Source organism: Plectropomus leopardus, chromosome 2 (assembly GCF_008729295.1).
Source record: "Plectropomus leopardus isolate mb chromosome 2, YSFRI_Pleo_2.0, whole genome shotgun sequence".
Lineage (NCBI taxonomy): Eukaryota > Metazoa > Chordata > Actinopteri > Perciformes > Serranidae > Plectropomus > Plectropomus leopardus.
In genome coordinates, this window is record NC_056464.1 from 28,604,529 (window position 1) to 28,619,043 (window position 14,515).

At 38.4% G+C, this 14,515-nt stretch overlaps 1 protein-coding gene across 1 annotated transcript in view; it reads left to right on the forward strand.

The window, feature by feature from the left end:
* The window catches only part of ca16b (carbonic anhydrase XVI b), a 139,603-nt gene that overhangs the window by 19,387 nt on the left and 105,701 nt on the right, over positions 1-14,515 (forward strand). The window contains exon 2 of the mRNA XM_042507475.1: positions 14,007-14,111. Coding sequence (XP_042363409.1) covers positions 14,007-14,111 — 105 coding nt within the window. The remainder of the gene's footprint in view (positions 1-14,006; positions 14,112-14,515) is intronic.

The following is a 14,515-nucleotide window of genomic DNA, read 5'->3' on the forward strand; positions in this document are numbered from 1 at the left end:
CAATTCAGATTTACTTTGTAATTTCATCATTTCTGGGGTGTAGTCATCTATTGTGTTCAGCCTGTATATGAGTGGCTTTGTTAAACATTGACTCCTCCACAGGAAGCACGCTGTTTTAATTCAAGAGTCAGTTTTGGTCAGACAATAGAACAATAGTTCTTTACCAGCTTCTTATGAATAGAGAATAAATGCCAGGATGTTTTATAGTTTTTTTTTCCCCTTTTTTTTTTAAAAAGGAAGGTTGAATAGACTTTCATCTAGACCTTTTTGTCCACATGCTCCATAAAAGCATGCACTGTGTTTCTTACTCATTCCTTGTAGCACAAGGTTGAAGAACAGTGTGACATGTGATACATTGCACTGCTCAGGTCTTGTCACCTCTGATTTTTGTAGCTAATAAAAATCCTCATAATGGAACTTTTTTAAGGGGGGAGGAAACTGTGAAAAGGCAGGTGTCATAACTGAGAGTTGGTTGAGAGTGGGTGACACAGCTGCATTAGATTTTCCTGACTATACACAAAGTGTTCAGTTTTTGCCTTATTCTGAAAAACATAATATTTCTACTGAGCTGTTAACATGCTAATAATAATGAATATTCTTCTAATATTTCCATTTACATGCCACTGTACATACTCTGATTAATGTAAAATGCCCTGTTGTGTTTGACGGGGGTTGATACTCTAACATAGTGGTTCCCAACTGGTGGGTGATGGTGCAAATGTGCAAATTGTGAGTCCATTTTTTAAAAATCATTTTGCCGTGATAATTTTAATTAATCGAATTATTCGATTTGCTCGAGTAATTGTGTCAGCCCTAATCAGCACTGTTAGCTTGTTTACTATATGATGTGAATCCTGCTGTCACACTGAATGTCCTGCAGAGCCCTGTTCAAACTATCATGGAAACCAAAACCAATCTTGGAATATTGGTATAGAATAGCCAAATCCAATTCCACTGGCATAAATCTGACTCAGGTACAGTCCCAGAGATACTTTGCTGTCTAATTTTTTTCCTCCCACCCCTTCTATTTCGTAATGTCCAAGTGGTATATGCTGTTTATATGAGACATATCAAATTCAGAACATTGTCACGTTGGGAGTGAAAGGGCAGTATTGGTGTGCAAGTAAATGTAGTCACTGAGATGGTGTATATTTTCAGAAAGGTTTGGAGAAAAGATACAGAGCAGTTGTGGCATAATGAGAAAGTTGAGTGTGCCTCCTTTGACCTTCCTGTTATTCTTCTCACTTTGTGCTTTGTTGTTCAAGTTCCCCGATGAAACACAAACAAAAATGTTTTCTGTTTGGAAGGAGGTCCAAGGCTGTAAAGCACACAATGCCTACAACTGTGTGTGTGTGCATGTGTGTGTTTAAAAGTATTCCGGCCTTATTTAAAAGTTGGTTTTGAGTTTCTGTCACATCACTATTTCTACTCCTCTCTATATCTTACTTTGTATTTTAGGGCTCTCAGCACCCTGCATGACATAGAAAAACATATCTCGGCTCAGCTCAGTTGAATGTGCAGTAGCACTTCCTGTCAATTATCATGATGACCAAAGAAGCCAGACAGGCCTTGACATGCACCGACATGCTCATACATGCAAAATAATAAAAAAAATGAAAAGAGATTTAGAGAAGGCGTCAAGGGAAATTTTTAAATTAGTTCGGGGAATTTTTCATTTTAGTTTTACTTTTCATGCAGTTACTCAAGGAACAGTTTTAACTCAACTAATGGGCTTAACTTCACTTAACATGGCTGCATTTCTTTGGCCCAAGGGTGCTGATGCCCTCTTTGCTGAAGCTGCTTGTTTGTTTTAAGCTGTGTAGGCCTAAATATCGGCATTGGGGTTTGAGATATTGTTTTATTATTTCTGAGCTTGATGTTTAAGCCCTAAGGCTCGACTCCCTCTCTTCCATATCTTTGGCTGATCTTGGCAGTTCTCATGTTCCCGAGGTCCTTGGTGTGACTCAAACACTTCCGGGGATATCTAGCCACATCACCCACTTCCAGAGAAATGAGAAACACATGCACTCTCTAGATCATGCTCCACTTACCCTCTTTCTACACCCGACCTTGTTTTACTTGGACCGGTGTCCATGTAAACCTCCTGTACACTGAGTCAGGTGATTGGCACTTGAAATGAAAAAAGCACATCTGAAATGTAGGTGTGTTTGTCATAAATATACATTAGTGATTCACCGAAACAGAAAGCCCAAGCAGATGTTCTCACATTTGACAGACACCATGGATTGCAGATGAGATTGTACAAACAGCAGCTGTCTCCCTCAGTATGCACATTTTGTTCCTCATAGACATAGCAATTTTGCATCAAGAGTCTGCCCTTTATACACTCGTGATGACTGCAAAAAACACACACTGTTTAGTACAAATTCAGACGGAATAATGTAAAAGTTGTTAAGACTGTAGTTTGTCTAATTAGTAAATTTAATGATATGCCTTCTCTCCTCTTCTAATTAAAGGACGAGCTGAGAAAATGGGGATGGGTGATGTGAATGAGCTGTGCTTCTCTCTCTCTCAATGACTGTCAAAGTGTCTGTATGTAGCTGCGTGAATGTAAAGCAGAGCAACGCTGCGGGAGAATGCGAACGATAACAACACTGGCTGACATGTCGGAGAAGTATTGACCATATTCAAACACACATTTTGGTGAAACACCTAATAATGTGCATGCTCTCAAGGGAAGTTAGTGTTGCTGTGTTATTTTACACATTTTTTTGCTTCTTTTTTGAGCGCCTGGTTGTCAAGTGAAGTAGTGTCAGGGCAGCTGTTTAACTGCCGTGTCTTGTTCCCAGTTTTATGTTAAAGAGGTGGTGAAGGTGTGTATAACACACAGTAAAAAAAAAAAAAAAAAAGCACAAATCATCCTATTGCCCTAAAAGGATACACGTGTTGATTCTCTTCTAATTTTCTTCAGTGAATTGATCCCACTAACATGTATTATTTGGAGTTGCCAAAGCCAGATTCCAGCTTTTTCCTTATATCCAAAAATGCATAAAAACACACCAATGAGCCACACTATTGTTCTTCTGCGACATGTTCCTTCATTACCATTAACGCAGGCGCTGTAGTTTATTTTGAGGATCCCACTAACACCATCCTGCTTCAGTAATTACTCACTCACACACGTGCGTTTGAAAATACACAGACAAACACACTTTTAACTCCTGTTGAGTAATGTCTGCTAGCCTTTTGAAATGATAGTATATATTTGTGACCTGTTTTTGATTAATTCTGTTCAGTGGGGGGGGGGTTGAAGGTTTAACAGGCTAACTAATGTTGATTTGGTTTATTTTTTGAAACCTCTTTCTATTTAGTTTTCAATATGCACAATATAAGTCTTATAATATAAGCTGTGCATATTACATTAACAATAGCCGCCCGAAAACCCCCTCCTGCGCTCCCCCATCCTGCCCATCCTGGCTCAAGCAATAAGAAGAAAGACAATAACAATGTCAACAGAGAGAAAAAGAAGAAAAGAAAAAAAACATGTTTTTTATGCCCATATACACGCAATATGCATATTCATGAGACAACATCAACTCTAAACACAAGCCAGCACTTCAGTATATGTTATAGTCATCATACCTTAGATATTGGGAAACATAAAGCCCTCCACAAAGCTCACAAAGGGGGACCATGATTCTTTAAATTTTTGATAGGAACCACACATGCAGTATTTAATCTTTTTACTTTCATCAAGAGCATCACATCCTAGACCCACTGAAAAAAAGATGGAGGCTTGTTTGATTTCTAATATAAGAGTATAAGATGCCGGACAAAGAGAGAGGCGAAACTGATCACGTCTCTACAATGGCTCGGTAATCCCTCTCCTGGCTGAACTGATCCAAAAATGGCTGTTATAGGGTTGGGTTTCAGTGTTTTGTTGTGTACAAATGAAAGGAATTTGAAGACTGAAGACCAAAAATCAGTGACACAGGTGTATGTTTGCACTTGGGACATTCCGGACGAACTGCTGGATATATTTTGGCCAATTTATCATTAGAGTAGTGTAGTCTGTGGAATATTTTAAATTGTACCAAATTATGTCTCACACGGAGGGATGTTGAATTAATTAGTGAAATGGTAAAATTCCATTGTTCGTCAGAAATGGTTTCTCCTATATCCAGTTCCCAGCCAGCCCCCATTTTCCCACGAGGGGGCATTTATATTCTGAATCACATTATGTACTTTAGAGATCAGTCCTTTAATGTATGGATTGAGTTGAAGGATTGTGTGTGTTGGGCCTGGGTAGGTAGACTGGGATATGATGGCAAAAGGTTTTGAGGCAAAGCTGCAGGCTTGGAGATGGCTGAAATAGTGGCTTTTAGAGTCAAATGATCTAAACGATTTGGGTCTTTTGGTGGGTTGATTCGTTGATGATAACAAACAGTAGAACATTGACAGCTTCATCCTTTGAAACCTATCACTGAGAATTCAGGGGATTAATTGTGTCCTTGTCCCTGTGACAAGCCTAATCAGTGTTCATTTATTCTCATAATCATAGTATGTAATGAATGAGCTATTGACACCACACTAAAGTTATATGTGGTGAGCCTGATGGTGAACTCCCCAGCAGCAGAAGAGCCTAAGATCTGCACATCTGACTGTTCCCTCATCATGTTGCTTTTCTAGATATTCAAAATAAGGACTACATATCATGAAAAAACCTGGCCCAGTGTTCTGTATTTAGACCTCCTGTTTTATCTCTAGTGTTCCATTTTCTATTTTTTAGCTTATATAAGGCATTAGACATGTATTAACATATAATGTGCTTTTACTGTGAAGCTATTTTTTTTTTACATGGATTACATTTGTGAGTGGAATCAAATGTTTATCACATGTGACCGTAAGTTTGTATTATGACAGTAGGCTAAGCACTAACACTATTTGGGTGAAAATGATAAATGTGGTATATATTTTTATACATTTGTAGTATTTTGGTCCTATTTTGTGGTTAATAAATCTGGTAATGACCATTAAATGATTACACAATCACTAGAAAATAATTGCAAAAAAATAAAAAAAATTACCATCCATAGTAATAAGGGCTGGGTTAAAATTACCATCCGATTCAATTGAATGATGTGATATCAGAGTTCCTAAAATCTGACATTGATCTTTTTATACATACCATTTAACATAAACGCTTGAAGCTTTAATTTTGTTAATCTTGCTTTTCTTAAACGGGCCCCGGCGCTAAATTATTTAAGTCCAAAGTATTGGTAAGCTCCAACTTTAGCGTTTCTTTTGTCTGTAAATGTTTATTTATTACCATGCTGCAACCTCTCCTGCTGCTGTCTTCAACTCTGGTCCTGTTCTGATTTTTTTTTATTTTTATAACTCCTTGTGTAATTTACAGCATCTCCTTTAAATTCAAGCAAAATTGGTAACTGAAATACCCTTAATCAAATCAATATTGCACGAAATCGAATGGAATTGGGACCTTATGAATGATTCAGGAAATCAGTGGTGACACCCAGACCTAACAGCCGTTGTGAGCTTTGAGCTGCATGAGTCTTTGGAAAAATTGTTGCTTAAAACACCTTTACAGCAGCACATGGTGTGTAAATTACATGGACAGTGGAACTCAGAATGCATTAGATAGCTTATCCCCTAATAATCCTCCTGGTGACACGGACGTGCTAGCGTGGCTGTCCTTCACATACCTGATGCTAACATCGGTGATAAGATTGATATTTTAACTCCGGCCTCCAATGACTAATGGAAGTTAAACGCTCCTGTGGTTGTTGTTAGGCTGCTGTTTTTCAAGGGCTCTCAGGGGTTCTTGGCTTGTTGTTGAGTGTGATATTATGGAACAAATAGCAGGGCTTAATGGTGGTGTAGATGATTTAACCGCCCTCGGGGCAATGAAAAAAGGAAAATGATTTTGTATGCCTAGACATTGTACAAGGTGTTGTTCTGTAGGTGTTTTTGAAGCCTTCTATTTCCTCTGTGCTTCCTAAGAACACACTCGGATGTAAAAATCAGGCTTTCTCAGTGTCTTAATGTAAAAATACCTTTTTAGGCCAAACTCTGTGTATAGAGTATTTCATTTAAACCACCGGTTAACCTACATAATTGCCATTCACTTGTGTTTTCTGGATCTAAGATTTATGAATGTTATTTGAGTGCTGTGCAGCTCTCCTCAGTCTCCTTCAGGCCCCGCTCCGACTGTGTTGTCTGCTCTGCTCTATCAGAGATGCTGTGGCTTTAATCCTTTGCCCACAGGGGACGGCTGACATGGATGAGAGTAAACTGTTGACATGGTGCTGCCTCCTATGCTCTCTGATCAAAGACAGTGCAGCCCTCCTGTTTCACAACCTGCCTTCAAATATGTTCCAAGTCTCTGCCACAGAGACACCCTCCATCTCTGTTTCACACTTTACGTTAACCCCTGTTTTCCCTGTAGCGAATTGATACGTTTGATGATAACAAAGCAGCCATTTATGACTTCACCTATTTAGCCTGTGTGACCTCCCTCCAAGCAATGAATTTGGTTTGGAAAACAGTGTGTAGAGTGGCTCACACCATAGCGGAGACCATTTTTGGAGACAGTAATGCGCCGGCTTTAAGTGCAGTGAAAGACTTGGCTTGATGTAGTGCTTAGTTTAATTAATCCCCAGTAATGATGCAACTATTAGTAACAGCTGAGCTTGTCTTAAGTGGCTGGAGATGTGTGTGTGTGTGTGTGTGTATGTGAGAGAGAGTGTGTGTACATGTGTTTGTATTTGATGTGTGCAGATGCTGATGGAGCCGACTATAATTCACTATCTAGGGTGGGTTTAGTGTCAGGAGTCCAGGAGGTTCTGCTGTTGTTCTTCTGATTGTACCTTTAACCTCATGAGACGTGTAACAAGTATGCTATACTGTTCAGGAGTTGTCATGGTTACAGCGTCATGCAATGTCACATTGCATGTGCTCATACAAAAAGAGAAGGGAACTCCTGTCACATGTGTAATGTAAATGGAGGCTTTAAACTGTTAATCCTGAGGGAAAATCCTTAAAATAAGCACAGTCTGTATCTGTCTTGGTAGATAAAATTATGCATTGTATATGTATGCACAGATTGAGAAATTCTGCACAGGTACCAACGTTCAAAATAATCACTTGGCCGATTGCCGGTACAGATGCTTTTTGTTGTCATGTGTTTAGTTTTTGTTGTTTTTTTTTTCCTTTGTGCCGGGAAAGACTGAAATCTAATTAATGATTTTAAAAAAAGACTGAATTGATTTCAAGTTATTCAGTCCTTCATTACACTATCTGCAATGAGCACAAATTCAATAATACACATTTATGAAACAACCTTTAATACAGCCTTCTTTATCACAAAAGAAGTTTTAAAATAACATCTTTTGCTACATAATATCATTCCCTCAGTAATATCCATTTTATGTTGCTGTGAAAACATCAACCAATGTCTCCTTCAGTTAACTGTATTTATTCAATTTTTCTTGCCAAAAATACATTTTACAAGATTTTAGATTCAACATATCATTTGAACATTATAATTCACAATAGCATTGTGCTAATTTTTACTGGATGGAGGTGAACACACGATGTCACTCAATTCAACCTTTGTGAGCTGCGTAGTTGTGGCCACTGGCTGCGTAGAGCTAACGTAGAGCACCTAAAGCACTGCTTTTTAGCCTGCACAAAATTAATGTGACTCGAGAAAAACACTGGCCACTGCCATCGTTGAACATGATGTTATTAGCTGATAGGCTAATGGCAGTCAACTCTGTGAATAACGACCATTACCAATGTTCATTATTAGAGTAATCAGTATTTGAATTAGAGCATTCAAATACTGATTTGGACATTAGTTACTAGGGGTGCACCATTTGCCATATACCAATACCCCCAAAATCCTAATTAGCCCATACATTTAGGACAAGGACATTTAAACTTAGTGACATGACAGGCCTTACAAATCTGGTAAGTTGACTTTAATTAAAAAATGCCTTGAAAAATACATTATATCGAATTGCTAAAGTTTACTTAAAATGTTGTGTTATGTACCTACTTTTGTGAAGTTGTTGCAAGTGAAGTATGAAGTTTAATTAAATTAATCTTTCCAGGTTTAGTGACTAATGTAAATCAAGCATGCTGTGCTATAGAGTCATGGAAAAAATTATTAGACCACCCTTGTTTTCTTCAATTTCTTGTTAATTTTAATGCCTGGCTCAACTAAAGGTACATTTGTTTGGACAATTATAATGATAACAACAAAAATAGCTCATGAGAGTTTAATTTAAGAACTAAGAACTATTCATTTTCCATGGTTTTCTTGATAATAACCAAAATTACTTAAATTCTTACATCAATAGCTATGGCATTGCACCGCCAAAAACACTACTTTTAAGCATTCCATGTTTTCTTTTCTGTTTGCTTTAAACACATGATACACACAAGAGTTAATACTTGATTGCATAACCATTGTTTTTGATGACTGCAGCCATGCGTCTTGGCATGCTCTCCACCAGCTTCTGACATTGTTCTGCTGTCACAGCAGCCCATTCCTGTTGGACAAATTCAAACAAATTTTCTTTGTTTTTGGGCTTGTGGTTCTCCATTTTGAGTTTGATGATTTTCCACAGGTTTTCAATTGGATTAAGATCTGGTGATTGAGCAGGCCAAGGCATGGTGCGAATGTTGTGGTTCTCCATCCAGGCTTTAACTGACCTTGCCGTGTGGCAAGGGGCATTGTCTTGTTGGAAAATCCAGTCATTCGAGGCAGGAAAGAGTTTTCCAGCTGATGGAAGAAGACTGTTTTCAAGGGTAGTCCTGTACATGACCTGGTTCATTCGGCCTTCACACAATTGCATTTGCCCTGTTCCACTCAGACTGAAACAACCCCAGATCATGACTGATCCACCCCCATGTTTTACTGTAGGAGCAAGACAGTCTGGGTTGTAAGCTTCTCCAGGCTTCCTCCTAACCAGTAAGTTGGCTGGAGTGGGCATCAATTCAAAATTGGATTCATCACTGAAGAGAACCTTAGCCCAATCATCAACAGTCCAATCCTTGTGGTCTCGAGCAAAGAGTAACCGGGCCTTCCTCTGCCTTTCATTGATGAAGGGCTTCTTGCGTGCTCTGTGTGACTTCAAACCAGTTCAACAAGTCGGTTTCGAACTGTCCTTGCCGAACAAGTCACATTTCTCGACAGTGCCCACTCATTTTTAAGGTCCCTGGAGGTCTGACGACGATTCCTGACACAGGAACGGATGAGTGCACGGTCATCTCGTGGGGTAGAAAGACGTTTCCTGCCACGGCCAGGTAGCAATTTGGTAGTGCCATGTTCAGCTTGTTTTTTTTTGTTGTAATGAACGGCTGTCTTGGAGATCTTCAGTTTTTTCGCTACCTGTCTCTCACTCATGCCAATTTCCAGCAGTGCCAAGATGGCTGCCTTTGTGGCTTCACATAATTCTTTTGTTTTAGGCATTATGTGAGAGCTGACAACTTCTGAGTTGTGCTACGGCTTGAATGTAAGCAGGAAACCACTCTAGGCCTTTGCATGTGCAGTGCTGCTTGTGACATGAAATGGCCTCTTATATACCCTGGGAATCAATTAAGCTTAAGAATGTCAAATACGACATAAAGTATTATGTGACCAGCTGCATTTTTTGTTGTGTTCATTGTATTATACGTTTAGTGGTACCAGATATTAGAATGAACAAGAAATTGAAGAAAACAAGGGTGGTCTAATAATTTTTTCCATGACTGTATGTCTGTATTCTGCTGAGTGCAAACTAGTCAAATCATATTTGTAAATGTGGTAAGAAAACAGAAATCACAGATCTAACCTCGTCATTGGAAAAATCCTCATCATGATGAAGTTAAGTCAGACTAGCTTGGTTTACTACAGATGCTAAACTAAGAAGGGACAAGGACTTTTCACTTGCCTTTTTTCAGTTGCTACAGCTTCACAAAATTAAGTGAATACAGCTACATTTCAAGCAAGACAATTAGGTATAAAGCAAACATAAATGAAGATTAATAGTTATGTTTACTTTACTAAGGCAATCAGTTTCTTAGATTATTTTGAGTAAGATCAGCTTGTCAGATTTTACAGTGTAGTTTTTTTTTTGCTCCAACAGTTTGACCACACGTGACAGAAGTATAAATAGCAAGGCGTCGAAAGAGTCAAGCATCTGGAATAGCTTCAAAATTTACAAAGATGACCACAAAATATCAAGTAGCAGATATGCTAAAGGAAACTGGCATATCACAAATCTACAGACAGGTTTTACAAATCTCCTAAAAACTGCAAGTAACAGCTTAGCTTTTCTAGCATTTATGTCTATTGTAACTACGACCTGCATGCTTATTGTCCAAGTGGCTCATTGTCAAGTTATTTTAGATGCATCAACTGAAAACCGATGTTTCAAAAAAGCTTTGATTAATGGCGGATCTTTCTCATTGGAGCTTTGTTGCCCCAAAACTGGCATTTGGAACAGCCACAGTACATTGCTGCAGAAATTGTGGTTGTTTTTGGTGCAGCTCTTTTGCTTGTGTTGTGTCAAAATAAACTGATGCAGACTCTTCTGTTAGTTTTGGTGCGTTCTGGATGTGAGATTAACTGTTGTGCCAGTCTACATATTTGTTAAGGCAACTGTGTGAATACTTTTAAAACGATGAACACAATGCTGAGTACATTTTGTAACCAAAAAAAACAAAACAAAAAAACAACAACCAACAACTGTGATACCACATGTATTATCTAAATGGATTCAAAAAGTGTATTGCAGCAAGCAACAGTGATTTCTGCTTCCATTTTGCGTCTGGCAGATTGTCATCTCTGCTTTTGTTTTAGTATTTCCTGCCGTTCCCTTTTTACACAGTAACAATCTGCCCACCCAATTGTTTGCATCCTTCTAGCAACAGGCAACCAATATTAGCCAATACATCTCCGGGTTTTGAATGCCACAGTGGGTTTTGACTGCTTGAAGCAACACAAAAACACTCTTGTTTTGCTCGAGCACCTGATTGACAATGGCTTCAGCTCGACATTTTCTTCTCTACTGGCACAAGCTGCTTCCGTTGCCGAGCACATTTCCCCCCAATGAGTTTGATTATTGTAAGGCTGGGACTGGGGAGTGTGTATGCTTAAGGAAAATTTGTGCCTCTAGCATTCGCTGTAATTCTGTTGACAATGTTTGATGTCTTTCGGGCAATTTGCCACAAGAAGCTCGAGAGACATTCCTGCCCAGAGGACACGAGACTGATTGTCTACAGTCCTGGTAACATTAGCCGTCTGCATTTTACTGAGTGACATTTCCACCAAGGAGCTTAGCACGGAGGCTGTTGTGGCATTATTATATCCATACATATTATAGTGAACATATTGACCGTCCAGTCTATTTCATTTTTCCCTCTGCAGGCCAGCTGCTGCTCTAAAAGAATTTGATTGATTGTAGCTGTAAGAGAGCAAGAAGCATCATAGGGCCTGAAGGAGAAGCTCCTCTTGTTTTCTGCAGATCCCCGATGGTGATGATCATTACCTCCCATTAAGGCATTGTGTCAAATGATGGCACCTGGGCTGAAAGCAAAGACTTTTTTCTTTTTTCTTTTCTTTTTTTTTGGTGCACATTGACACAGCTGCTACTCCTTCACTGGTTCAGTTTGGAAGACCTGGTTCAGGAAGCTGAAATTTGTCATAAGAAAACATACTGGGTAAATGTTATCCTTGTTAAAGTATGTTTCAGTCGCTGTCAGCTCTGGGGGTTAAAGTCTGTCCTTAGAGTAGCTCCAACAACTGCAATTTGGGAGGAGATTTGAGGCACTTTGACAGAATGTTTCTATTAAACTGAAGTATAGAGGCACTTTAGCTGTAATCTACAATTTCGAGCATATATGGGTTTTTAAATGAGTTTTATGTAAGTGTTATATTTACAGCCTATTGATCTTGGACAACTGAAAAAAGCCTGGATTTTGTTCCATAACGAAATGTTTACATTTTCAATGGATTATTTTTCAATTCAGTGCCTTTCCCTGCAAAATTCACACACTATAGTGTGTTAAAGGTAAACTATGCAGGAACTGTCTGCTGTTGTTTGTAAACAGTATTGTCAGTGACGATAAAAACCAACCTTAGATTTGCTAAATTTTCAGTTTTTTTCAGTATTGCGTCTGACATTTTTTAGGCTTCTTCTTGGATGTTTTTCACTTAAGCTCAGAAGGCAACCTTTTTATTAAGTCACAACCTCACCTGCACGTTGTGCTCAGGAATGTCCAAAATAAGAAAATGCAGGGGAGAGGCAGGGTCTCTACAGAAAAATACACCGCTAGTGTAGTCAAAAATGTCACCTTATTGATACATATTGATTCTGACTATAATAATATAATAATAACAACTTCATTTATGTTGCACCTTTGAAAAAAGTTGTTTACAAAGTGCTCTGACTGACAAAGCAAAGGCAGGAACTCACGGAAAAAAATAAATATAATAAAAACAAACATCAACAAACATGCCAAACAGAGAAAGGTCTAGAACAGGCAAACAAAAAGGCCAGAACAAAATGCGTATACAAAAGGTCAATAAGAATGAAGCGAATAAAGGGAATAAGAGGTTTGCAGGTTTCAATGGCTTCAGTTAGGCTTGGGTGCTTTCTACTTTTTCATACCTTCATACCGTCCTTGAATTTCAGGGTATCAGTGTTTGCTGCCAGCACTGAATACATGTTTCGCTCTTTTACTGAAGCTACTCTGCAGATCCTATAGTTTTTTTTTGTTCTTTTTTTCATCTTACCAGGTTAGAGCAGCTACACTAACAGCGTGAGCAGCGCTGCTCAGGTGCGGCACATCTGGAAAAATGGAACTTTGCAGATGTTTTTTTTGCGCATGACTCTTGCAGTTATCAGAAAAAATAGAGTGATAATGGTCTTTTGTCTGTCAGGATTTCAAAGTACGCTGGTATACCATAATACCGTGATACTGCCAGTGCCTAGTTTCAATACTCATTTTCTGCAGTATCTGTAATATCAATTAAAGGTTTCAAGCTCTCTCTTCTCTTAAACAGTGAATTTCTACAGTGAGCCCATAGCACCGCCTACTGTCACTCACTCACTCACAGTGCTGTACTCTTGTTATTCATCGCATTCAGTGCAGTTGCATATAGGCTTTTATGGCACCATTATTTATTTATTTATTTTTAATGTGTTCTTTATTATATAAGTATGTTACAATCTCAGAAGGTTTTCAATATGTGCACTACAGCAAGAAAAATCTTTTTGTTTATGTAAAAAATCTTTTATTATTGCTAATGTTAAACAAAGTCTAGTGATAAGTACAGTCCTAATTTAGAAAGTAGAAAAAGATGTCGTTGTGATGTTACATTTATCTTTTCATAACCCAAAAATATATATGCTGTCAATGTCATTTTTTCCTGGAAATAATATCAGATGTCAATATTTTTTCAAGGTATTGCATTGAAGTTAGAAGATCCAATATTGTGACACTTTACACCCCCTCACACTTCTAGTGGGTCATATATTTGCATTAATCTATACATTGTATTTTTTTTTTTTAGGTAATAACTGCAAACTATACATTTAAGTACAGGTTATTGTAAACTGCAGTATTTTGACAGTCCTGCAGAAAGTTAACAAAAGATAATAGTGACTTATTGCCCAGCCTCAGGAGATAGGGGATGAACCCCAGTTTGTCAAAGTTGGAAACATTACACACCCATCCATCACCCCAACCTACGCACTCTCACAATTTCTTAAATTGCATGGAGGGCACACTTCTTTCTGCATTGCCAATAAAAAATGTAAATCTAATGTTTCCAGCAATACCAGAGACTGCATTTTTATTTATCATTATTCATTCATTATATATATTTTTTATAAATCTCTCACTATGTTGCCAACTTTCAACACATTTTCTCAGAGATTTTTAATAGATTGTTGAATGAGTATTTATTCAGGCTGTAAATGAAACTTTTCTTCCCCTGTGGATTTCGTCACCTCTGTGTCTGCCTCCCACAGTTGCATCGGGTGGCCAGCCTCACCCTGCTGGAGACGGGCGCCATGGGAGCACAGGCTTAATGAGGGAGAGGAGGGCAGCTGGTGACCCCTACTGGTCCTATTCAGGTGAGCTCTCATTTGTGCGCTGACCAGAGCCCTCAGTAGGAGGGGAAGTGCATTTCTAAGACTTGTTCACCTCGTATCTTTCTTTCTCATCATTTTCCTATTTTTGTCTACCATTTTACTAGAAACCCATGTTTCCTCCTTCACAGCATTTATATAATAGTATTCCTGTACCATATATTTTTGTAGCTCTCATAACTCTTAATCAAACTAATGCACTGAGGAGGAAAAACACTTACAAACAGCAAAGTGAGTCGATGTTCAGACTGTTGTAGCCAGCTGTGATTAACCACAATTGATTAAAGTTGATTAAAAGGTATTTATTCATTATTAGGATTGGATCAGGCTTACTATTTGTGTGGATTGACATGCATGACGATCAGTTCATGTGCATGTAATTTAATAAC